The 27,473-nt window shown below is 36.9% G+C and overlaps 1 protein-coding gene across 1 annotated transcript in view; it reads left to right on the top strand.

Moving 5' to 3' along the window:
* The window catches only part of AGBL1 (ATP/GTP binding protein like 1), an 803,745-nt gene that overhangs the window by 438,186 nt on the left and 338,086 nt on the right, over window positions 1-27,473 (top strand). The window contains exon 19 of the mRNA XM_031669203.1: window positions 24,160-24,289. Coding sequence (XP_031525063.1) covers window positions 24,160-24,289 — 130 coding nt within the window. The remainder of the gene's footprint in view (window positions 1-24,159; window positions 24,290-27,473) is intronic.

Genomic DNA, 27,473 nt, shown 5'->3' with positions numbered 1-27,473 from the left:
TGCACATATTCACAATTGTTGTAGCTTCTTGATGAATTAACACTTTATCATTATTTAATGTCCTTCTTTGTCTCTTGTAACTGTTTGTGAGTTAAAGTACATTATATCTGATAGTCCTATAGCCACTCTATCTTTCTTTTGGTTACTGTTTGCATGGTATTTTCTTTTCATTCTTTTAATCCATTGTGTCTTTGAATTCATAGTATATCTCTTATAGCCAGCTTGTAGTTGGAACACTTTAAAAAATCCATTCTAATCTAAATCTTTTGATTGAATTGTTTAATCCATTTACATTTCATATGATTACTGATTTTAAAAAAGGTTTTATGTATATCATTTTGCTATTTGTTTTCTATATTTCTATGTGTTTTTTGTTGTTGTTTTCTCATTCCTCTCATTTCTTTTGAGTTAATAAATATTCAAGGTACTATTTGAATTTGTTTTCGTTAGTTTTACAGTATTTTTTGAATTCTTTTGTAACTGCCTTGGGGATTTATAATATTGATATCTAACAATCTAGTCAGATTAAAATAAACTTAATTGCAATAGTATACAAAATGTGTTATTATATAGCTTCATTTCCTTCCCCTTTCTTTGTGCTATTATCATGCAAAATACATCTTCATATATTGTATACACATCAGCACAGTTTATAATTACAGGTTATGCCATTGTTTTTTAAATCAGGGAAGAAATGTTATAATTAAAAATACACTTACAATGCCTTTTATATTTACATATGTATTAACTTTATCAGTGATTTTTTTATATGTGGATTCTTGTTACTGTCTAGTGTCTTTTCATTTAAGCCTGAAACCTTCCCTTCAGTGTGTCTTGTATGGCAGATTTCATAGCAATAAATTCTCTTACTATTTTCTTCATTGGGAAACAAATTAACTTCTCCATTAAAAAATAGTTTTGCTAAGTATAGACTTCTTGATGTCCAGTCTTTTTGTGTTAGCACTTTGAGTATATCATCTCACTGACTCTGGCCTCCACAGTTTCTGAAAAAAAATTAGTTATTAATTTCATTGTAGGTCTCTTGTATAGCATTAGTCAATTCTCTCTTGTTGCTTCAAAATTCTCTTTTTCTTTTGATATTTTGGTTATTACATGTCTAGGTGTGGACCCTGAGTTTATCTTTCTTGGAGTTTAATGAGATTTTTGGATGTGTAGATTAAATTAATGTTTTTCACTAAGTTTAGGAAGTTTTCAGCCATTTTTTTTAACTATTTGTTCTGTCTCTTTGTCTCTCTATTTTTTCCCCTTTTATTTTGGAACTCCTATTAGATGTATGTTTGTATGCTTGATGGTGTCCCAGTGGTTTCTGAGATTCTGTTAATTTTTTATGTCCTTTCTTCTCTCTATTTATGAAAGTGGATAATCCCATTGACCCCCCACTTCCAGTCACTGAATACTTTTTCTGTCTGCGCCAAACTTCTGTTGAGTATCTATAGTGATTTTTAAATTTCAGGTATTGTACTTTTGAATTCCAGAAATTATATTTGATTATTTTGTATAATTTTTGTTTTTTAATGATAGTTTCTATTTGCTGGGACATCATTCTCACACTTTCTTTTAGTTCTTCAGACCTGTTTTTCTCTCTCTTTTTAGTTCTTTAAACATATGTATAATAGCTTATTTAAGTCTTAGACAGTAAGTTCTATATCTGGGCTTCCACAAGGATAGTTTCTATTAGCTGTTATATTTTCTGTATATGGTCTACAGTTTCTTTTTTTTAATATCTCATAATTTTTTTGCTGAAAAGTAGAAATTTTAAATACATAATGTTGCAATTCTGGAAATCAGATTCTTCCCCAAACCCAGGATTTGTTGTTGTTTGTTTAGTGACTTCTTGAACTAATCTGTAAAGTCTATGTTCTTGTCATGTGTGGCCATTAAAGTCTTTGCTTGGTTAGCTTAGTGGTCTTCTAATGATTAGACAGAGTTTCTTAGTGTTCTGTAACCAGTAAGTGTCATAGTATTTGCTAGGGAACCTACTGTTGATGTCTGGGCATGTCTTCAACACTCAGTCAGACAGTTTACATCTCTTCTTTAATCTTCACTTCCTGCTTGTTCAGAGCCTCAAAGTTCGTCACAATTGAGAGCTCAGGGCCTTTTTAGGTCTTTCCTGAGCACGCACATAGCCGAGTGTACACACAATCCTACGCACGCAGGTCTCTCGAAATATTTTAGAGCTTTCAAAATCTCCCTGTGGACATTTTCTCCCCACCTTTTAGTTTTAAGTTTGGTGGTTTGCCCAATGGTTGTCCAACTGTTTTCTACTGTCTTGGAGATCCATGATGTTTAGCAATTGCCTCTCATTTTTTTCAACAAATGCCCCTGGAAAAAAGTCTGTTTCCATTCAGGAAGCTTTGAGTCATGTCAAATAAGGACCAGTGCAGTGCTGATTCCTTTTGCCTGTGAACAGAGCTAACACTCATCCAATAGCTTTTCAAGAAAACAACCTTAATTGAAGAGTCTTGACACAATTTGCAAGACATCACTAATTGGATTCCACTTGCCATCTGCTGCACTATACCTGACAGAGCCCAGTAAAATATAAATTCAGAACTGATGACAGAGTGAAAGGAGAAAACAGCCCCTTCTTGATAATTGTGGTTACCCAATTTGGAGCCTTAGAGGGAGGGGAGAGGTAGCACCTAGAGTCTTGTACTAAAAGGATTGGCACGGAATAAATAAATGTGTACATTTTATTTCCTGAAGATTTATTTGAGATTTTCTCACCTTTAAGGGAGAGCAACAAAGAAGGAAAGCAGGTATCATGTCATGTAGGATAATTTTTCTTAAGGAATATTATTGTGAGAATTATTTTCTTTTATAAATATATATAAAAGTCATATTGACTATGTTTAGCTCGAAGTGTCTATTTTAGTTTAAAATACCCAGTGAACTGAAGATAACATTTTTTTTTTCTGATCCATAAGACCTAACTACAAAGATGTTTTGGTTTCTCATATTGCAAAAATGACTCCCTGAATAAAAAGATGCAGTCAAACTCCTAATGATAAAGCCCTCTGATTTTCTCCTTGGATCTTAGTGGAAATAAATTAAAGTAAAATAACTTTAAAATGTTAATGCAATATCTTTGAAGGAGCTAAATCACTGAAAAGAATCAAGCTTACTTATCAGTAAGAAAGATGAAGATCTAATCATTTCATGGAAGATCCATTAATACCATATCCGTATTCAACCTGCAACTATTCTAAAAGGAAAATATACTCAGACCATAAAAATATGTTTCCCAGAAACTAGAGACTGGAGAATTCATCCATTCATTCTTTATTGATAAGCTGATTTCTATGTGTCACGAATTGTTTTTTGGGGCTGAGGATACAGTAGTTGAACAAAATAGGTAAGGCTCATGTTATCATTGAGCCTACACTCTAGTGGGGAAGAGGGAACATGAACTAAACTAGGGTAGATATGTAATACAAGGATGGATAGTGTTAAGTGTAGTGAGGAAAATAATATAGGTTGGAAAATAGAGGGTAACAAGCAGGTGAAAGGTGGGAAGAAGATCCTCTATGATGAGATGACATTTGAACAGAAACTTGAGAGAGTAAACCATGGATATTTGGGGAAAGAGACTGCCAGGTAGAATGAAAGCAGTTAAGAAACCCTTGATGTGGTCCAGGTAAAAGAAAATAGTGGCTTAGGCAGGGTGGTAGTGTTGAAAGTGGTCAGTTGTACTTGGTTTCTGGATATATTAAATATTTTGAAGACAGAGTCTGTAAGATTTACTGTTAAACAGGATTATGGGTATGTGATAAGGATGCCTTAAAGATGACTGTAATGTATTTGACCTGAGCAGCCAGTGATTAGGCGAGCCATTTAATGATAATAGAGAGAGGGTAGTTGGTGTTCCTTCCTTCTTTGTTTAGGAAGCCTAGTATGGGGTTTCACCATGTTGGCCAGGATGGTCTTGATCTCTTGACTTCGTGATCTGCCCGCCTTGGCCTCCCAAAGTGCTGGGATTACAGGCGTGAGCCACTGTGCCCGGCCTGTCATTTGCCTTTTAATTTCCTGGAACCACTTGTGTGTGTGATTCAGCTGAACAATATCAACAGGCTGTGGAAGATCTGGATAGAATTCAAACCAACATAAAAGCTTTTCTGCGACAAAATAGTAGAGCGTGTTGAGATAGAGGGGAAAAATAGTGAGAAAAAAGAAGGGATTAGAAAAAGATTGTGTTTTAGGTAAAGAAATTTCCAGACTTTTTCCAGGACACCTATTTTTCATTGGCTAAAGACCTGGGATCAAATTCGTGCTTGAAATACGTGTCTATGAACAGTTACATAAACCTTCTGAACTGCAGTTTCTTCAAATATAAAATAGGATTTTTTGAGGATTAAATGATAAATATAGCTTTTTCTCCTCTTATTTTCATTTTATTCTTATGATTTACTGAAAGTCTCAAAAAAGCCCTATATTGATGATCCAATTAGTCTCTAAGATTGTATATTACAAGTCGTTACTGAGATCCATTAAATGTAGGACATGATGATGAGTATTGAAGCAGATTCAATAAACATACAAGATGCAGTACTATCCTCAAATGATTTATAATCTAAATCTGTAGTTAAGCGAGATCTCAGGACAGTATTGATGGTGATGCAAATGTGAATGCTAAAAAGAACTGCTTTTAAAAAATGCAAACATTTGTTCATCACTGATTATGTACGAAGCATTTTGCTAAGTGCCTTAAGTGTGTTATGACACTTAAGCCTAAGAAACAAACAATCAAAAATCCTGTGAGTTAAATACTGATATCACCCTTAGGTAGAAATCAAAGGACAGGAGTATTCGTCCTCTGATATTGAACACTCCAAAATTTAACAAAGTGAAATAACTTGGCCAAATTTATACAGCAAGAGATCCAGACTAGAATGCACACAGCCAGAATCTGGTGATATACACATAAACTTTTCACCATTTTTGTTTTCTTAAGGAATTTTAGAGGTTGGAGAAATTGCTATAGATTGTAGTCAAAGGAAGTCTCATAAGAGGGGCAAGGCTTGGTAAGTTTCCTGAAAGACAAGTAGGATAAGAAAGAGATGGAGAAGAAAAAGATTGGGACTTCACACATGGCTCCATCAGCAGGTGAGAGGATCTGAGAGTTAGGAGAGCACGTAGTGGCCTGGGAACAATAAGGAAATATGGTTTGCTTGGACCACTGGGTTTGTGTTGGGCAGCAATAGAAGATTGAATTGGACTGGTGAACTGAGACCAGTTTGTAGAAAATCTTGAATGTCAGCCAAAGTAGTTTACGCATTCTTTTTTAGGTAACAGGAGCCAGTGAAAGAATTTGAATATACATTTGGAATTATGTCAAATTGGAGGAGAAACATTATGAGAGATAGGAGAGGAGAAAAACAGTGAGGAGGCAATAGCTGCAATTTATGTGGGAGATAATAAATCCTAGGCAGTTTTTCTCCTTATGAATTTGGATTTCAAAAGATAAAAGCTTTTAACCTACCTCCCCTCTCTTTCTCTTCACCTTATGTATGCCACTGTCACTTTTGTCTTTTCTTTTGCATGCCTTTACCTAGAATTAGCATTTTCAAAGGAGAAAGTCACCTTGGATAGAGATCATGTGTTCTAATTTTCTGCTTTAAAAACAACAATAACAACAACAAAACAAACAAAACAACATCTCTGAGCCAACCAAAACTAAGGAACTTGCTTAGGATTACATCGTAGCAAGTGTCAAAACCAAGGCTAAAGCTCTATTTTTTTTTTTTTTTTTCTTTTCTGATTTCTTCTTCAGCACTGAGTGCTATCCATTTTCTCCTACCAGAAATCAAGGAAAAGGAACTCCAGAATTCCAAGATGACTCTTTCCATTCCTTTACCTAGGATGGTATTGGCAGTCAGCATTGCTTTCAGGGAATGGGATAAATGTTTCCTAGCTACTTAAAGACCCAATCAGCAGAAATTATTTTTCTGTATCTGTGTTCCTTGTCCTAAGAGATGAATGAGGATTTTATTATACCCCCAGAGTCAGACACATTGACATCCTCTGAAGAAAGCATAAGAATCACCTTCTTTTCTACATCTACTAGTTATCTGGAAAGAGAAGAGTTGTTACTCTCTAGAGACACATTTGGACTTGATCCACTCACCAGGGAGATTCCTTTCTGGTCTGTAAAGAAAATTTATCTGAATATGAGGAAGGCTCTTAGGCATAGAAAAAAAGAACAATAAAACCTGATGCATTCTTTCCAACTAGGAAAATAAATATGGGGTCTTATGGTTCATCACAGGACTCTAATTTCTTTATCAACTTTTTTGCATTAGGGCTAGGAGACTAGAAGTTCCATTGCAACTTTATACAAAACAATGTCTATTTTTCTTAACGTTAATGATTTTGAACATTACATGATATTTTTCTATTAAAGATTTCTCTCCAACAAAGAACATACAATGACTTTTAATCCAAAGCAGACTGCAGCAGCCTAGGGGAAGCCTCGGCTGAGATGGAGATGATCAGGAACTATCAATATTTCATAATTAAATCTGTTGAATTCACAGTAAAAAATAAAGCTGCAGTTTTAATTTAGAGATTGACTGTCCAGAGAAAGAATATTCTGACAGCAGTAGAATGGGGAGTTGACTTTCATTTATTCCTCAGATAAAGGTGAATTCATTGTCTGTCACCTTCTGACCACTGTGATGGGTTGGTGCTGAGAAACCCACAGAACAAGAGAGACATGATATGTGCTTGGAGCTGGCACTTGATAATAATCCCCAGAATGTAAATTCCTGGAAGGACTTATTCACTGCTGGAATCCTCAGAATAAGAATAGTATCTGACACATAGTAGGTGTTCTAGTTGAACAACAAATGTATGGTGAATTAGTGAATAAAATGTTTTTTATATGACATTTTTGTCTTTTGAATATAATTTTGTACCTGATACAAACTTGTCAAATGGGAATAGGAATATTAATTTTACATAGAAGAAAACCACAAAGATGTCAAAAGATTTCTAAGGCTTATGGTCAGATGACAGCATTGGCCTCACAGCCCATCTATTTTAAAAATATTAAGCAGTGCAATCCTTTCTTCAAACAAAATTGGACTCCAAAGTTCAACAGGCAAATCAGACAGAAGCTGAGACACATTGGTTCATACAGGTGTGGGAAGCAGACACCTTTCATTTCCGTGGGCTACTTCCCCATTCCTTTTCATCCATTGCAAACACTGGATAAATCATGCGAATTAGATGGTTAAGACATTTTTGCATCATATAAGTAACTGTCTTCTCTGTTACATAGTTCACTATTTATTCAGAGGCTACTCTATCTGTGTGACCTTCGGCAGGTTATTTAACATCTCTAAATCTCAACTTTCTCATCTGCAAAATGGAAATTATAATTACAAATGCCTCTAGGGTGGTTGTGAAGATCAATGAGGAGAATACATATAAGCAGTTAATAAAAGGCATGGTTCAAAATAAGTGCTTAATGGATGTGAATTATAATGGTGGTGATGATGATGATGATTGAGATAATGGTGATTGGGAGGAAGAACAGTTTTTGATACTCACCTGGTTTAAAACAAAAGGATGAAGTAGAGCTCGTTTATTTTTCCCATGATAGGAGCTTTCAATATTAAATGAAATATATAATTATCCATTTCATTTTACATCACAGACATAACAACCAAGATATAAATAAATGTAGAGAATAATGTGTTCTTGCTTTTGTGGTGTCAGAAAGCATTTATTTTGCTTTTTAGGTTTAACAAAAAGGTTTTGAGCACAGTTTAGGGCATTAAAATATACAATTAAATGCCATTTTAATTCATGTGAATATATGTTTATGAAATAATATCTGTGTTCCAGTTACTCTTTCAGGCTCTAGGGACACAGAGGTGCACAAAACACTATCTTGTCTTCAAAGTGCTGAATGTCTAGTGGAAGAAACCATTATAATAAGGTAAAATCAAGTCTGTGGCAGAGGTGTCCTCAAATTACTTTTGCAAAAATTGAAAATGTCCATATCTTTCTGCTCATTTTGTTTATCTGGGTTTTTCTAATATATTTTTAAGGACAAGGCTTATGGGGAATGATATTTCCTAGATTTCTGAATATTGATGATAATTTGTCTATACCTCTATATTTGAAAAATCAGTTTTTCTGGACTTCAAATCATTGTCTCACATTTTCTTTCTTTAAATATTTTTATTTAATTATTTGAATATCCCTGTTCAATTTTCTTTTGAAGCATTGTCCTCAAAAGGGGTAATCTAATTTTTCCTCGGTAAGTCCTATCCTGTTATTACCTAGATTTCCAATGAGTTTCTTTTCTTTAAAATCCAGTAATATCACTAGATTATCTCTTGGTGTTGGTTGAAGTCTTAGTATTTCTTTTGATCCTTGGCTTTGTTTTTCTTTTTCAGAAACTACTATGTTAGGTGTTCTTTGCCTGTCTTCAATATTTGTCACTTTGCCTTGAGTCCTTGTTATCTTTTTCTGCCCTTCTATAGAATTAAAACAAAGTTTTTGGGGGCTTTTATAAGATGGTCAATAGGAACAGCCTAGTTCTCCCAACTCAGGCATGAGCTTTACACAGAAGACCCTCAAGTGATTTCGGGCATTTTCAACTGAGGTACTGGCTCCATCTCACTGGGGGAGTGCCGACTATCGGTGCTACTGGGGCTGCTGCAGCCCACTACAGGAGAGCTGAAGAGGCTGGCAGGCACTTTTCACCTGGGAAGTGCAGTGGGGAAGTGGGAATCCCTTTTCCCAGCCAGGGGAACTGAGACACAAAACACCTGGAAAATCGGTACCCCAATGCACACTGCGCTTTTAAGCAACAGGCACACCAGGAGATCATATCCCACACCTGGCCAGGAGGTCCATCACCACGGAGCTTCCCCCATTGCTATGGCACAGCAAGCCCAGATCACTGGGAGCAAGGGCAGCAGCGAGGCCAGAGGGGCGCCTACATGAGGCTTAAGTAGGTAAACAAACTGCTGGGGTTGCTCGAATGGGTGGAGCCTACACAGCTCAAGGAAACCTGCCTATCTCAGACTCCACCCCTGGGGACAGGGCAATAGTAAAAATAAACGCAGCAGAAGCCTCTGCAGACGAACAGACTTGTCTGGACAGCTTTGAAGAGAGCAGGGATTCTAAACAGGGAGGTTGAGATTCGAGAACGGAGCAGACTGCTCTGTCAAGGGGTTCCCTGCTTGAGGTAGCCTAACTGGGAGACATCCTCACTAGGGGGCAGTCTGATTCCCACACACTCTCACAGGTGGGAGTACACACGAGGAAGCTTCCAAAGCAAAAGCAGAATCAGATAGGCATCAGTTGTTCAGAAATATTCTATTCTGCAGCCTCTGCTATGATACCAGGCAACAGGGTCTGGAGTGGACCAAGTACCTCCAACAGACTCATAGCTGAGGGTCCCTGACTGTTAGAAGAAATCTATCAAACAGAAGGACACTCACACCAAAACCCCATCAGTACATCACCAACATCATCAAAAGACCAGAGGCAGATAAACCACAAAGATGGGGAAAAAGCAGGCAGAAAAGCTGGAAATTCAAAAATATATACACACTTCCCCTGCAAAGGACTGCAGCTCATCACAGCACTTAGATCAAAGGACGAGAATGACTTTGGACAGATGAGAGAAGAAGGCTTCAGTCCATCAAATTTCTCAGAGCTAAAGGAGGAATTACGCATCTAGCGCAAAGAAGAAACTAAAATCTTGAAAAAGTGGAAGAATTGACGCGTTGACTAATTAATGCAGAGAAGGGCAATATAAACGAAATGAAAGAGATGAAACCATGGACACCTAGAACACGCGGACAAATGCACAAGCTTCAGTAACCCACTGGATCAACTGGAAGAAAGAGTATCAGCTTATTGAGGATTCAAATGAATGAAATGAAGCAGAAGAGAAACCAAAAGAAAAATGAAGAAAAAGAAATGAACAAAGCCTGCAAGAAGTAAGGGATTATGTAAAAAGACCAAATTGCCTGATTAAAAACAGAAAGTGAGGGCTGAAACCAAGTTGGAAAACACTCTTCAGGATATCATCCAGAGAACTTCCTCAACCTAGTAGGGCAGGCTGCAACATTCAACCAGGAAATACAGAGAACGCCACACAAAGATACTCCTCGAGAAGAGCAACCCAAGACACATAATTGAAGTTAGATTCACCAAAGTTGAAATGAAGAAAAATCTTAAGGGCAGCCAGAGAAAGGGGCTTGGGTTACCCACAAAGGGTTTTCTCCATTGACTCACACAGTGATTCTCTGCAGAAACTCTCCAAGTCAGAAGAGAGGTGAATAATATTCAACATTCTTAAAGAAAAAGAATTTTAAACCTGTATCCTTACATCCCAGCTAAACCAAGTTCTATAAGTGAAGGAGAAATAAATCCTTTACAGATAAGCAGCAAATGCTTAGAGATTTTATTACCAGGCCTGCCCCATAAGAGGACCTGAAGGAAGCACTTAAAGACATGGAAAAGTAAAAGTGCGCAAAAGCGGAACAACCGTACCAGCCATTGCAAAACATGCCAAATGTAAAGAACATTGAGGCTAGGGGAAGAAACTGCATCAACTGAGCAAAATAACTAGTACATTATCATAATGGTGATCAAGTCTACACATACAAATAATCTTAACCTTTAAATGTTTGGACTTAAAATGCCCAATGAAAAGACACAGACTGGCAAGTAAACTACAGAGTCAAGATCCATCAGTCTGTTGCATTCAGGAGACCCAATCATCACCCAGAGACATAAGGATAGTCAAAATGGGGATGGAGGAAGGATTTACCTGCCGCACCAAAAAGTTGGGGTTGCAACTTAGTTCTGATAAACAGACTTAAAACCATCAAAGATCAAAAGAGACAAAGAAGTATTGGCTACATAATGGTAAAAGGGATCACCCAACAGAAGAGCTAACTATCCTAAATATATGCACCCAAGAAGTAGAGCACCTAGATTCATAAAGCAAGTCCTTAGAGATTCTAATAAAGAGACTTAGACTCATACACAATAATGGGAGACTTCAACACTCCACTGTCAACATTAGACAGATCAACAAGACAGAAAGTATCAAGGATATCCAGGAATTGAACTCCATTCTCTGCAGCAAGCAGACCTAATAGACATCTATAGAACTTCTCCACCCAAATCGTCAGAATATACATTCTTCAGCACCACACGTACTTACTCCAAAAATTGACCATAATTGGAAGTAAAAGCACCTTGCAAATGGCCATACAAGAACAGAAATTGAGTAACAAACCGTCTCTCAGACCACAGTGCAATCAAACTAGAACTGTGACTAAGAAACTCAATCAAAAACCGCCACCAACTACGGGAAATCCGAATAAACCTGCTCCTGAATGACTACTAAGTGTTACTCAACAAATGAAAGAAAGAAATGGAAGATGTTCTTTTGAAACCAATATAACAAAGATACCAGAATTCTGGGACACATTTAAAAGCAGTGTGTGAGGGAAATTTATAGCAATTCAAATGCCTACAAGAGAAGCAGAAAGATCAAAATTGACACTCTAACATCAATTAAAAGAACTTGGAGAAGCAAGAGCAAACACATTCCAAAGCTAGCAGAAGGTAAAGAAATAACTAAGATCAGAGCAGAACTGGAAGGAGATAGAGACACAAAAACCCCCAAAAATCAATAATCCAGGAGTTATTTTTGAAAAGATCAACAAAATTGACAGACCACTAGCAAGACTAATAAAGAAGAAAAGAGAAGAATCAAATCGACGAATTAAAATGATAAAGGGGAGACACACTGACCCCACAGAAATACAAACTACCATTGGAGAATACTATAAACATCCTCATTTAAAGTCAAACTGGAAAAACCTAGAAGAAATGGATACAATTTCCTGGACACTTACACTTTCCAAGACTAAACCAGGAAGAAGTTGGAATCCTGAATAGACCAATAGTAGGCTCTGAAATTGAGGCAATAACAATAGCCTACCAACCAAAAAGTCCAGACCAGGATGTGGGATTCATGCTGAATTCTTACCAGAGGTAGCAAGGAGAGTTGGTACCAATTCTTTCTGAACGTCCATTCCAATCAATAGAAAAAGAGGGAATCCTCCCCACCATTTTATGAGAGGCCAAAACATCATCCTGATAACAAAGCCTGGCAGAGACAACAAAAAGAGAATTTTGGGACCAATATCCCTGATGAACATCGACAAAAATCTCAATAAATACTGCAAACTCGGATTCAACAACACATCAAAAGTTTATCCACCATGATCAAGGGCTTCATCCTGGGGACGCAAGGCTGGTTCAACATTCGCAAATCACAAGTATAATCCATATAAACAGAACCAAAGACAAGAACCACACACGATTATCTCAATAGATGCAGAAAAGGCTTTTGACAAAATTCAACAGCCCTTCATGCTAAAAATACCAATAAATTCGGGTATTGATGGAACGTAATTTCAAAATAATAAGAGCTATTTATGACAACCACAGCCAATATCATACTGAATGTAAAAACTGGAAAATTCCCTTTGAAAAATCAATAAGACAGGATGCCCTCACCAGCTCCTAACAACATAGTGTTGGAAGTTCTGGCTAGGGCAATAGGGGCAAGAGAAAGAAATCAGGGGTATTCAGTTAGAAAAAGAAGAAGTCAAATTGTCCCTCTTACATGACATGATTGTATATTTAGAAACCCCATTTGGTCTCAGCCCAAAATCTCCTAGGTTGATAAGCACTTCCAGCAGTCTCAGGATACAAATTAATGTGCAAAAATCACAAAGAGTTCTATACACCAATAACCTGGACAAACACAGAGCCAAATCATGAATGAACTTCCATCTGCCAATTTCTTGCTTCAAAGAAGAAAAGCCAATAAAATGTTCTAGGGAATCCAGCTACAAGGGATGTAAGACCCTTCAAGGAACTACAAAACCACTGCTCACAGTGAAATAAAAAGAGACACAAACAAATGGAAGAACACATGCCTGCCATGGATAGGAAGAATCAATATCGCGTGAAAATGGCCATACTGCCCAAGGTGTAATTTATAGATTCAATGCCATCCCCATCACACCAATGAGTTTCTTCAAGAATTGGAAAACTAAGCTTTGAAAGTTCATAGAACCAAAAAGAGCCTGCATTTCCCCAAGACAATCCAAGTCAAAAGTTAAATCAAAGTTGGAGGCATCACACACTGGATTTACAAACTGATACTACAAGACAGCAGTAAATCAGTAAAACAGCATGAAAATACTCAAAAACAAAACAGATATAGACCAATGGAACAGAACAGAGTCCCCAGAAATAATACCACACACATCTACAGCCATCTGATCTTTTGACAAACCTGAGAAAACAAGAAATGGGGAAAGACTTCTATTTAATAAAATGGTGCTGGGAAAATTGGCTAGCCATATAAGTAAAAGTTGAAACCTTTCCTACTCCTTATACGAAAATTAATCCAAGATGATTAGAGATTTAAATGTTAGACCTAATACCATAAAAATCCTAGAGGAAAACCTAGGTAGAGTCGACTTGTGATGACATAGGTATGGGCAAAGACTTCATGTCTAAAACACTGTGCCAACGGCAGCAAAAGCAAATGACAAATGGGATCTAATTAAATCAAAGAGCTTGCACAGCAAAGAAACTACCATATCAGAGTGAACAGGCAACCTACAGAATGGGAGAAAATTTTACCCACTCATCTGACAAAGGGCTAATATCCAGAACCTACATACAAAAGAACTCAAACAAATTTACAAGAAAAACAAACAACCTGTCTCAAAAAGTGGCAAAGGATATGAAATTAGACATTTCAAAAGAAGACATTCATGGCAGCCAACAGACATATGAAAAATGCCTATCATCACCAGCCATCAGAGAAATGCAAATCAAAAACCACAATGAGATACCATCTCTACAATAAAGTTAGAATGGTATACCATTAAAAAGTCAGGAAAACAGTTTGGTAAGTTGGAGAGGATGTGAGAAATAGGGAACACTTTACACTTTTGTTGTGGGATTGTAAACTAATAACCATTATGGAAAAACAGTATGGCGATTCCTCAAGGATCTAAACTAGAAATTATATATGACCCAGCCATATCCCATTACTGGGGATATACCCAAAAGGATTATAAATACAAGGCAGAAGACACATGCACAATGAGTGTTTATTGCAAAGTAATTATTCACAGGCTTAGCAAAAGACTTGAATCAACCCAAATGTCTATCAAAGTGAGACTGATATAAAATGGCACATATACACCATGGAATAATTATGTGTTATAAAAAGGATGAATTTTGTATCCTTTGTAGATATATGATGCAGTTGGAAACCATCATTCTTAGCAACCATCACAAGAACAGAAACCAAACAATCGATGTTCTCACCATAGGTGGAACTGAACAAGAGAGGATCACTTGACTCAGAAGGGAACATCACACACTGGGGCCTATCATGGGGAGGGGAGGGGAGGATTGCAATGGAGTTATAATTTGATGTAAATGGTTTGAGTTGATGGTGCAGGTAGACCAACATGGCACAAGTATACATATATGTAACAAAACCCGCATAACGTTATGCAAATATGTACCCCACAACTTAAAAGTATAATAATACAATAAATTAAAAATTAAAAATAAAAGAAAAAGAATTGGGAAACAAAGTTTTTAATTTTACATTTTCTAAAGGCATTATTTGTCTTATTTATTCATGTTTGTGTTCTTTCTACACTAGGTTTTATTTACAAAAACTAATATTTTTAACCACATTTATTATTACTTGGTTTTTTAGTTTTTCTAATTCTTATTTTTTATAAATTATAGATTTTTTCCTTTTTTCAAATTATAACTTTTGAAACTCTTTTAAGTATTTATTTTGAAATAATTTATATCTGTCAAATAAGTTATAATAATAGTATAAAAATATTCCTGTATATCTTTCACCCAGCTTACCTAAATGCTAACATTTTACATATCTGTAAGATAATGATTAAAACCTGGAAATTAACATTAATACACTAGTATTAATTACATACATTATTCAGATTTAACCAATCATTCCAATAATGCTGTTTTTTCAGGATCATATATTGCATTTAGTAGTTGTGTCTTCTCAATCTCCTCTAATCTAAAATTGTTCCTCAGGGTTTTTTTTTCTGTTTATCTTGACTTTTTTGAAGAGTACTGGTGAGTTATAGAATATCCCTTGAATTGGGTTTGTCTCATGTTTCCTCATTATTAAATAGTGACTTTGTATTTCTGGCAAGGTTGTCACACAGGTGATGTTGTACCCTTCTCAGTTGTATCATATCAGGGGTGTGTGATGTTGATACGCCTCACAAATGGTGGTATTAACTTTGATCATTTGAATAAAGTGGTGTCTTCCAGACTTCTCCATCATAAAGTTACTATTATTCCCTTTGGGAATAGTAAGTGTCTTGTGGGGAGATACTCTGAGTCTATGTAAATCTTCCATTGCTCATCACACTTTTACCCACTAACTTTAGCTACATTGCTGATTGTTGCTTGTATCAATTATTACTGTGATGTTCGTCAAATGATAAGTTTTTTAAATTTTTCTCTAAATTTATAAATCTACTTCTCTATGTACTAATTGGAATTCTACTAAAATTAAGAGCTGCTTCGTCTTCCCTACTTATTTATTTATATCACTATGAATTTATGAATATTTAATTTATTCTATGGGTTATAACATAGTACTATTGTTTGTGGTCAAATCTTACTGAATTTTGCCATTGTGGTTCCCTTAGAATTGATCTCTGCATCATTTCAACATGTCCCCATTATTTAAAAATACTTCCTTACTTTTGGGCACCATTACATATTCTGTTCTAGACGGATATTCTTTTCTTCTGCCCCACCTCTGAAACCAGGCATTTCTTCAAGCAGCCCTAATTTCTTTTATTGACTAATGGTATTTAGAACCTGATATCTGGGAACTAGATATGTTTCTTGCTAATAGGGTGTTAGTATTTCTTGGTTCTTCTAGTAGACAGAGCTAGGAAATAGATGTTTGAATACACACACACATCTATTTCTTTATCCATCTGTCTGTAAATATAAAATCATAGTTCATGCTGATACCTCTGATTGCAGTACAACATCACAGTGTTAATTCTTTATTTGTAATTCCTTTCTGTAACTATGAGAAACCTGGTTGTTTTTATTCATAATTGATTTACTTATTTATTCAATCCTAGAATACACATAAAGTAGTTTTAGAATTGCTAGCTCAGAATTGTATACTGCTATGAAAAACAAATTCGTGTATCATTCTTTTTGTCCTTAGCTTTATCATTTAAAGCCAAAATTTTATTTTCTAAAGTTACTCAGTTCAGTTCTTTTCTTCTTACTTCCTTTAGTGTTAGTCATTTGTGGCAGAGTTTATTTATAAATGTTTGTAACCCATTTGGGTTTTCTCCATGGCTCCTGTGTTTGATTATATTTATTTATTGATTGATATGAATATGTGAAATGTTAACTTGGTTCTAAAAGTTGAAATTAGATAAAAAGGTGTGTTCAGGGAAATGTCACTTGCCCCTCAATCTTCTTACCCCATTCCCAGTTACCTATTCTCTATGTGTTATACCCCATGTCCACCAGCCTTCATTAGGCAATCAGTCTTATTAGTTTCTGATTTATCTTTCTTGTATTTTTTGCACAAAGGAATAAATGCATGTATATTGTTCATTTCCTTCATTCTTAGTTATGCTATGTTATCCCTTAACTGTATATTTTTATTTTTAAAAGTTGTATTTCATTCAATTTTATCATTTAACTCCATATCCTAAAAATTACCACTCCATATCATCTCATTGGGATTTTCCTCTTTTTTTACATAGTTGCATAATACCTCATTTTGTGACTGCACCAAATTATTCAACTACTCTCCTATATGGAAATTTACTTTTGTATGCTAATATTGTATCCTGCTACTTCACTGAATTCCTTTACTGTTTGAGTTAATAGTTGGTTTTCTAGGTATGCTGTAATGTTATCTGCAAGTACACATGGTTTCACATCTTCTTTACTGATTTGCATTCTTCTGAATGATGCCTCTTGTCTAGGTTCATTGGGTAATACTTCTAATCATACGTTGAAGAGTTGTGAAGAGAGTGATCCTCATTACCTTGTGCCTGCTCTTAGTGGAAATTCCTCTGGAGTTTCTCCATTAAATAAAATTCTTCCTTTAAGACTTAGAATTCCTGGCTTTAGGAATGTATGCGTGTGTGCGTGTGTGTGTATATATAGACATACACACACAGTATCTATCAATTCTTATTTTCTTGATTGCCTTTATCAGGAGTGGGTATGGAATTTTTCAAAGGTTTCTATTTGCTTTAATTATTATAAAAGTAATAATTAGTTCCCAGCTTGACTTTTCCCTTTGGCTTAATGATCTTGGGGTCCCGAGATGTATTTTTCTTTCACAGTCTGGTGACATAGCTTTAGAAACTTTCGCTAGCCGGGCGAGGTTGTGGGCGCCTGTAGTCCCAGCTACTCGGGAGGCTGAGGCAGGAGAATGTTGTAAACCCGGGAGGCGGAGCTTGCAGTGAGCTGAGATCCGGCCACTGCACTCCAGCCTGGTCGACAGAGCGAGACTCCGTCTCAAAAAAAAAAAAAAAAAGAAAGAAAAAAAAGAAAGAAACTTTCAACTTAGAGGGCTGTTTCATAGGGAGTAATACTTATTTTCATTGAGTCAGTTGTATGTGGGAACAAGTGCTGTGTAGAAATGTGAATTAACTGGCCCGTCGCGGTGGCTGATACCTGTAATCCTAACACTTTGGGAGGCCGAGGTGCGCGGATCACCTGAGGTCAGGAGTTCCAGACTGGCCCGACCAACATGGCAAAACCCCGTCTCTACTAAAAATACAAAAAATTAGCCGGATGTGGCGGCACATGCCTGTAATCCCAGCTACTCTGGGTGCTAACGCAGGAGAATCACTTGAACCTAGGAGGCGGAGGTTGCAGTGAGCCGGGATGGTGTTCCAGCCTGGGCAACAAGAGTGAAATTCCATTCCAAAAAAAAAAAAAAAAAAAAAAACTAAAAGAAATGTGAATTAACTGATCACGTGCTCTTGATTGATGCTAGTGATGCTGTAGGGCTCTCTCTATACTTGCAGCTAATCTGGCTCATCGCTTAATCTGGTCTGAGCTGATTTCAGCTGAAGTTGTCCTGGTCTTGTGATCTTTCAAATGATATTATGAAATCAGACTTGTGAAAATAACTTAGAAGTAAAAACCACATTTTAATCTTCTCTATTGATGTTCAAATTAAAATATGTAAGAGACTAACACAACGGTGGGAAAAATGGGGTGGGCAAGTATGTAAGTAGGGGTGTCTCCAAGCTTTTGGAACTGGCTCTGCTCCAAATGAGATGCTAAAAATCCTAAATATGTGTTCTAGTTCCTGGAAGCATGGTGGCAATAAATCCCTTTATAAAGTAATAATTCCTTTGTAAATGTTAATTTTCTTTCTTTCCTTACAGTCTAGTAGAAAGCACTGCTTCTTTCACTTAATGTGCATACACAGTCTGTTAGGATTTTGTTAAAATGCAGGCTCAGGGTTGGGACTAGAGTTTCTATATATCTAACAGGCTGCCAGGTAATGTTGCTGCCCCTCCTTTGTGACTACCCTTGGAGGAACAAGGACATAAAGAACAACTATTTTATATTTAGACCTACCAAAGTTCAAATGTTAACTATGGGTAATTTCTTTCACAAAGATGACAATTGAACCCAGGTCAGTTCTTCTGGCCTATCTTTAAAGATTTTGGCTTTCCCATTTCTGGGCTCTGGGGTGATCATACCTCTGGTAACCCGTTCCTGGGTTTCTGGAGGTGTGTAGGAACACCTGTGTTAGATCTCTTATCTTCCCTTGCTCTCTGGATTATTGACTCTCCTGAGCATTTTGCGTGACAAAAAATATCCTGAACATAATAATATGTCGCTGACAACTCTAGTTGTTTTGTAGCTTTGAAATGAAGTTGTCTTTTGTTTTTTTCCTCTTTTTTCCTTTTCTCCATCCAAACATGTTTATTTGGAAAGCTCTGGGTGCAGTGTCTGGCCGATGGTCCCCCATGCTGTTCATCGTGTTCTTGAAGCTTTAATGTATCTCTTTGCCTTCATAGATATTCTGCTCTTGTACCCTTGGCTGCCTTCTGCACCTAGGATGTGTAGTGAATGGTGAAGCTGCTGCCTAAATCTCAAACATGCTGCCTCTCTTTAGGCTCCAGAGCTTGCTGTGCTACAGGCACTAATATTATCGAGCCTGGGATCATTTATTCAGTCTGATGGACTCTGTCCCTCTACTTTTTAGTCATGGACGGATGGGAGATTTTTTAATCCTCTTGTATTCTGAAGGCAGCTCTATAGATTCGTTTTTAGAAAGTGACTCACTTTTACTCTTTCTCTGCTTGTGGTCCTTTCTTGGCTTTAGGAGTCCTGGTAGTTCAGGATCTAGTTGTTAAAGCCTTTGGTTATATTACTTGTTTCCCAACCTCTGGATGATCCCTGTTCTCAGCAGATAAACGAGATCCACAATTAATGTTAAAAGAATTATTTTTAGTGACATCATTGTCCTTGAAACTGTCCAGCCTTTAAAGTTCCCTTTTACTCAGAATATCGTGCAGCTGGTGGCTTCTATTCAGTGACCCTTTAGTTAGGACTAGTGCTGCTGATTGACTCTTTGATAACTTCAGTTGAGATGCTTTTGTTTCGTCATAAAATGACTATATTTTCTGGAGATCAGAAGCTTTCTTCTCTTTTCTTAAGGAAAGAGATATGCCCCACAAAAACCTCAGTTTTTTTTGTTTGTTTGTTTGTTTTGTTTTTTTGAGACGGAGTCTCGCTCTGTCGCCCAGGCTGGAGAAAAAACCTCAGTTTTAAGGATTAGGAATTTTCCAGACATTGGCTGCAAATGCCTGAAAAGAACAGGAAGATAATGCATGTGGGAAACAATCTAGGAAAACATAGGTGATAAGGATGCCTGAGCCTCAGTGGAGTGTGAAAGTCCCGCCTAAAAACATTCAATCAGTGCAAAATAATTCAGCCTAGTTTTGGTCAAGTATTCCAGCTCTGCACCACCTTCTAAAATTAAGGATCTAGGCAAGGTTATCACATTTCTGGTGTGCATTTGTTGAGAGAGTCACTGGGATGCAAGCATTCAAAGCTAAAAATGCAACATTCCTAGACAAACTGGATATCTGAGCATCCTAGATCTGGCATATTTAGTGCATATAAACTTTATCTTAAACTAGCTATTTAAACTAAAGCTTTTTAAAATAAGGAGGACAAGTCAGATCAAATGTCTTTATTTGTGAAAAACAAAATGAAGTGGATAATTTTTTCTTTTAATTTTGCAGTTTTTAGTGGAGGGAAAAATAACATCGTGCTTTGATATTTGCAGATTATTGGTTCCAGGACACCTTCCCCACACCCACTACCATGGATACCAAAATTCGTGGATGTTCAAGTCTCTTATATAAAATGGCTTAGTACAGTTGGCCCTCCATATTCATGGATACGGAGGGCCAACTGTAGCAATAATCACCATTTTATGATTCTTATAAAGAAAGCAGAACTTCAAACTATTTGAGAGAGGACCCCTTTTCAGATTAGAGACACTGAATTTATTGCCAGTCAGTCATAGCTGTCCATCTGCTAATTCTCCCCCCATAGAAGGAGCAGCTGTCATTTCAGAAATGCTACAGTAGATAAGAAGATGGAGTGCATTTTATCTTCAAATGCTTGAAACAAATCCCTGGGAAGAGCAGCAACAGTTCCTCTGACTACTCGAATCTCTGATATTATTAACACAAAATGTCAAATGGATTCAGAGATTGGAAGCAAATGGATTTACTTTAAAAGGAAAAGCACTCGAGGTGTTGTACATATTATAATAACCTGCAATTGCATACATATAGGGACTGCCAAAACCCTAGGCACACACAGAGATACTCTCCAAATCATAACCACCATAGAGTCCTGAAGACAAATAAAATCACATGGGTTTCCCAAATCCACACAATCTATCTACACAAATGGAATGATTCATTGCCTCTACCTCTCCAAAACAGACAACAAACAAACCAAATTTTCCCCAAAATAAGAGCTTTCTTTTGTATGTCTTACATTGGCCCAATTTCTCTCCAAATCTCTATATTTAGATAATCTTAGATGTGGTCCTCCTTTGTGCGCTGTTTAACAATCCAAATTTCAATCAGCAATTTCTACTGATTATTTCTTTTCAGTTTTTCTTAAATTCTTTTCTGTTCAGCTTACTGCCCCTACCCTTAGATGTGTCCAAGTAAACTGTTACTTAAAACTGATGACAGCATCTTGCCTGGAGTTCCTAGTCAAGACACTTTTCCCTTCCATTCACCCTGCATATAGCTATCTGATCATTCTTTATAAGAAAAAAAAATTAGGATGAGGTAAGGAACCAGTGAATGTAGTCAAAGTTGTGCTATGCATCCTAGAGCATTTTAGATGTAGATGAAGATGTAGACGTAGATACAGATGTGGATATAGTCATGGACACAGACATAGGTAGAGATAGAAGTATATGGTATTTCTCTATAGGGATATCTAAAATAGATATTTCATTCGATCCTCAAAATAAACCTAGGGGGATGTTTGACTTATTTATTTCACACATGAGAATGCTGACTGTCAAAGAGGTCTCAAATCCTATATCTGGTAGCAGCTTGGAGTTGGAACTAGGTCTTCTTATTCAAATTTGGGTTTCTGGCTTCAGCACAAAACTTTTTTTTTTGTTCTTGGAAATTGTGATCTAAAATAGTATTTCTGCAAGGTGGTAATACATGAGCCTTCTCCATGTAGATATTGCCCCTGAACTTGGTTTCCATGGAGCATAGGGAAAGAAGACGTAGAGAGAGTTCATACAGAATTGCTGGCTGCTGGACACATGTAATGCTTGCATTTTCATTTATACAAGCAGAAATGCTTTTAAAGGGCCTCAACTAATTTCATGATAGTCAGTGTTACAAAGGAAAAAACAAATCCCCAGTGTTGATGAGAATCCAGGTCAAGGCAAAGAGAAATCACAGAGCAGTCAAAGAGAATCCTGGGCCTCTGGGATGTTGTGCCTGCAAGTACCTTGATTTGAGAAAAGAAATTCATTTAAACACAGCAAATGTGCTCGAGAGCAAGTCTGGGCTGCCTGTTCCTTTCTGTTGCTATCGGCATTGAAAATCTGCTTCATATTTTACCTTCATCCTTGGTCATCAGGCAGAACTGATAAACCCTATTTCTAGATGTTATTGCTATTAAAAAGAGAAAGGGAGAAAAAAAGCAGGCAAAGAACAAAAAAAGCCAGAGAGGAACATGCACAAGACCTGCCATTTATCAAGTCAAAATATTTTAATGGAGAAATCAGGATAAGTGATTAATCTAAAGATTTTCAGTTTCCAGTAAGTTGTAAGAGGGTCTGACAGCCAGCAGGAAGCTAATATTTAAAGATAATTTCAGGAACATGGAAATGAATAAGTGGTAAAAGGAGAAGACTGAAGACTGAACCTTCTTTTTACCTCCAATGTTTATTGAAAACAGTGTGTTTGAAACAAAACAAAACAGAAATCATATCTGAATATGCATATGAATGCTGGTAAATTTATTCTTTCCAAACTATTTACCCAATATCAACTCTGACAGAGTTACTATATTAGAGTTTTGAAGGTGACCAAGAGACTATCACTGTCCTTGCCCCCAGGAAGCTCCTAGTCTTATTGGGATGTCAAGAGACATAAAAATAAAAATCCATCCAAAATGGTTTCATAAGGACTCTGATCAAGGCGGCCTCAGGATGTTATTGCAGCAAATAGGAGATGGATGCAATGGCCTGGAAAATCAGAGAAAATTCCCCTGCAGATTGATCCCCTAAATGTTGAAGAGGTAAGGGTGCATGAGGATGGAGGAGCCCCAGCAAAAACCTATGTATGACAAGATAGAATGGACGATGTATTGTGTATTGGTTTCTTAGGTCTGTTGCTGCACATTACCACAAACTGGGTAGCTTAAAACAACAGAAATTTATCTCACATTTCTGGAGGCCATAAGTTGAGTGGGAACTGTTAGTAATTCCATTGAGCTTGGGTGCAGAAGGACAATGGTGGATGGCTTGGGAGGATCTAGGGGTGCTGGAGGTTTTGGAGATGCTGCGCTGATCCTCCCAATCTGTGGCACTTAGCTCATTGACACTATTGAGTAAATAATACTTTAGCAGGACTACTGGGAACATGTCCTGTGCGGGGGCTGCCCTTGGTAATCTCTGGTGGTTGTGGGTTTTTAGGATCACTCTACCTGACAACTCAGCATCTCAGTTTCCTCACTGTGAATGGCGGTCAATCCTCTCACTACCAGCTGGGTCACTTTTGTAAAGTAACTTGGCACTTTTGAATATGAACATCATCATTCCCCAAATGAGGGAATGTATGATTTTGAGCTCATTCTTGCTCTAACATACCATGATGATATATTCGAAAAAGGCACTCTGATTCTCTGGGTAAATGTCAAGCAGCACAATAAAAGAGAGAGAATAAGGGTTAGAAGCAAATAAACCTGGGGGGGAAACCTAGCTCTTTCTTATGGCCTAGATCTCCAGCCATTTATTCAATCATACTTAAGCCTCAGTCTCTTCATTGGGGTGCTCTAACGTCTACCTTGCAGAGTTATTGAACCAGCTGGAAATATCATGTGTAACACACCCAGTATGATAGATTGAATACAACTTAATTATCTGTAGAACTGAAGAATCCATAGCCTAGAGAAATTTATTAAATTTATTCCCCATGGATGTATATAATAGAGAACTACATTTTCCAACTTTGTCTTAAAACTCTGATAATCCAACAGCAAGTCAAATATGGTTTCTAGTTCATTTGGGGGTTGTGAATAATTATGATACTTTGGAGCTTAAAGGACAGATCTACAGCTTTCTGGACATCTGAAATTGATGCCAATTGGGCAGAAATCAGAGGAAAGTTTTGAACTCATTAGTCTAATTGTTTATCTTGTGGAGCTTTATTTTCTCAAGTTATTTTCTTCTGAATGTGTATTTATTTTGCTTATTGTTTGTTCCTGTAGCCACAGATGCTCACTGAGCGGGGAAGATTTGAACAGACAATGGCTTTCTCCCAGTGCTCATCTGCAGCCAACCATTTACCATGCAAAAGGCCTCCTCTACCACCTGAGCAGCATTGGCCGAAGTCCCGTGGTGAGTCACTTCCTTCTGCCTCCACCTTCCTGGCCGCTTCCTTCTACCTTCCAGGAAGCAGATTATATTCTGTCAAGGCACTAATAGACAATGACCAAAAACCTATGTATGACAAGATAGAATGGGGGATGCATTGTGTATTGGCTGCCTGGGCCGCTGTACCAAACTGCCACAACTGGGTAGCTTTGTGTAATGCAACAGAAACTTATTTCACGTTTCTGGAGGCATAAGTCTGGAATTAGGGTGTTGGCAGGATCATGCTCACTCTGATGGCTCTAAGGAGGGCTCCTTCTTTGTCTGTTCCAGCTTATGGTGGTTGCTAGCAATCTTTAGCATTCCTGGGCTTGTGGCAGTATAACTCTAATCTTTGCCTCTGTCTTCACAAGGCCATCTTCCCTCTGTGTCCAAGTTGTCCTCTTCTAATAAGGACATCAGTCATTGTATTAGTGCTTATTCTAATTAAGTATGGCCTCATCATAGTTTTATTATATCTGCAAAGACCCTGTTTCCGAACAAGGTCACATTCACAAGTACCAGGGATTAGAGCTTGAATACATCTTTTGAGGGGACACAATTCACCCCACAACAAAGGCATCCCCCCAGTGTAGTAGTCATTGTTAAAAATTGGGCAAAAAATTATATTTCATTCCATATGAAATATATGGAATGAGTCTTCATTTTTCTGGTATTTCAGTTATTGCATAAGAAAGAAAATGTATATACCTATTCAATAGTGTTTGGAACAAAATCCTCTAGGTGTTTATGTTCAGCTAACACTTACTATATTCCAAATATTATTCTGGCGCTGTCCCGGGGATTTTTATATCTAGGCTGTTTTCCCAAGCCTCTAGTACTATACAATTGATTAAAAAAACACTGTTTGAAATCAGAGGACTTGGCTCAAGATAATAAAGAGAAAATGACAGCCAAGTAACCATATGAAAATGCTCATTTATTAACTACAAACTGTGAACTTACCTGTCTACAAACTTGTAGAGGGACATATGTCCAAATTTAGAGTCCTTACCTAACCTAACGAACTTAAAATAGAGTGAAGAAGCTCACATACTGGCCACATCAATTAATCATTTCTACCTTTAGCCACTTTTTGAACATCTACTATGTGACAAAAAGGTGGCACATTCAATGAATATTTAATTTTAAAATGGATGAATATATAATGTAGAATCATATTTAAATCTCAAAGGAGATGAACAAATAAACTGATCTCAATGAGATCACCCAGAGGTGTATGGCAGAGTGGGGATTCAGTTCTGATATGTTTTTCTACCCTGCAACATAGCCTCTCTTCATTACTTACTGTTGAAAACGTGTGTTGGGGAGCCCCATGACTATCTGCAGGCTCAGTGATGCCCTGGAAGGACTCACAGGGCTCAGAATAGCAGTTATATTCATAATTACCGTTTATTACCTTCAGAGGACACAGATTAAAATCAGAAAAGGTAAAAGGCATTCATGGCAGAGTCCACGAGAGACAAGGTACAAACTTCCAGGTATCCTTGCCCGGTAGAGATATATGGACAGTGCTTGACTCTCCAGCAACAATATGGGTTGCCAACCAGGAAACGTCACCTAGCTCTGGTGTCCAGGGTTTTTGTTGGGGGGTCAGTTATGTAGCCATCAAATATCCTACATGGCTGATCTTACTCAGTCTCTCATCTCTCTAGAGGTTAAATTGATATCTCATGGTCCTAGAGCCCTAACACAAGTCACATTTTTAGCATCAACCATCTGGCATGGCCCAAGTCCCAAGGTAAAGAAAGATCTGTTATCCAGCAGAATATTCCAAGAGTGTGAAGTGTATTTTCCGAGAGTCATTCAAGGGACAGATCTTATTTCAGAGTGTGCAGGATTTGAACCATCTAGGCTTGCTGAGTCAATCGTCAATGTTTTTTTGCTTAGAGAGCAAAGTGATTTCTTTTCCCTTAAGAATCCTCATTCTGGAAGTCCTAGCCAGAGCAATCAGGCACGAGAAAGAAATAAAGGGCATCCAAATTGGAAAAGAGGAAATCAAATTATTTCTGTTTGCTAATGATATGATCGTATACCTAGGAAACCCTAAAGACTCCCTCAAAAGACTCTTACATTTGATAACTGAATTCAATAAAGTCTCAGGTTACAAAATCAATGTATACAAATCAGTAGCGCTGCTGTATGCCAATAACAACTGGCTGAGAATAAAATCAATAACTCAGTTTTATTAACAATAGCTACAAAAAATAAAATACCTAGGAATATATTTAACAAAGGAGGTAAAAGATCACTACAACAAGAACCACAAAACACTGATGAAAGAGATCAGAGATGACACAGAGCAATGGAAAAATATCCCATGCTCATGGATAGGAAGAATCAATATTTTGAAAATCATCATATTGTCCAAAGCGATCTACAAATTTAATGCAATTCCTATCAAAATACTAACATCATTTTTCATAGAATTAGAAAAAACAATCCTAAAATTCATATGGAACCAAAAAATAGCTGAAGCAATCCTTAGCAAAAAGAACAATCTGGAGGCATCACATGACTGGATTTCAAGTTATACTACCAGTCTATAGTTACCAAATCACCATGGCACTGGTATAAAAGTAGGCATATAGACCAATGGAACAGAATAGAGAACCCAGAAACAAAGCCAATCACTTACAATCAGCTGATCTTCGACCAAGTAGAAAAAAATATGTATTCAGTAAATGATACTGGGAAAATTGGATAGCCACATGTAGAAGAATGAAGTTGGATCCCTATCTCTCACCATACACAAAAATTAACTCAGATGAATTAAAGACTTAAATCTAAGATCTGAGTCTGTAAAAATTCTCACAGAAAACCTAAGAAAAACTCCACTGGATATAGGCATAGGAAAATAATTTATGACAAAGACTCCAAAAGCAAATACAACAGAAAGAAACATAAATAAATGGGACCTAATTAAACTAAGTACCTTTTGCATGACAAAAGAAATAACAGAGTAAATAGACAACCTACAGAATGGAAGAAAATATTTGCAAACTATACATCTGACAAAAGACTAATATCCAAAATCTACAAGGAACTCAAACAAATCAGCAAAACAAAAAAGAAATAATGTTATTAAAATGTGGGCAAATGACATGAACAGATATTTCTCAAAAGAAGATATATGAGTGACCAAGAAACA

This window comes from Papio anubis, chromosome 7 (assembly GCF_008728515.1).
Source record: "Papio anubis isolate 15944 chromosome 7, Panubis1.0, whole genome shotgun sequence".
Lineage (NCBI taxonomy): Eukaryota > Metazoa > Chordata > Mammalia > Primates > Cercopithecidae > Papio > Papio anubis.
The sequence above is the reverse complement of the archived record's forward strand: the minus strand, read 5'-3'. Positions and strand labels throughout refer to the sequence as shown.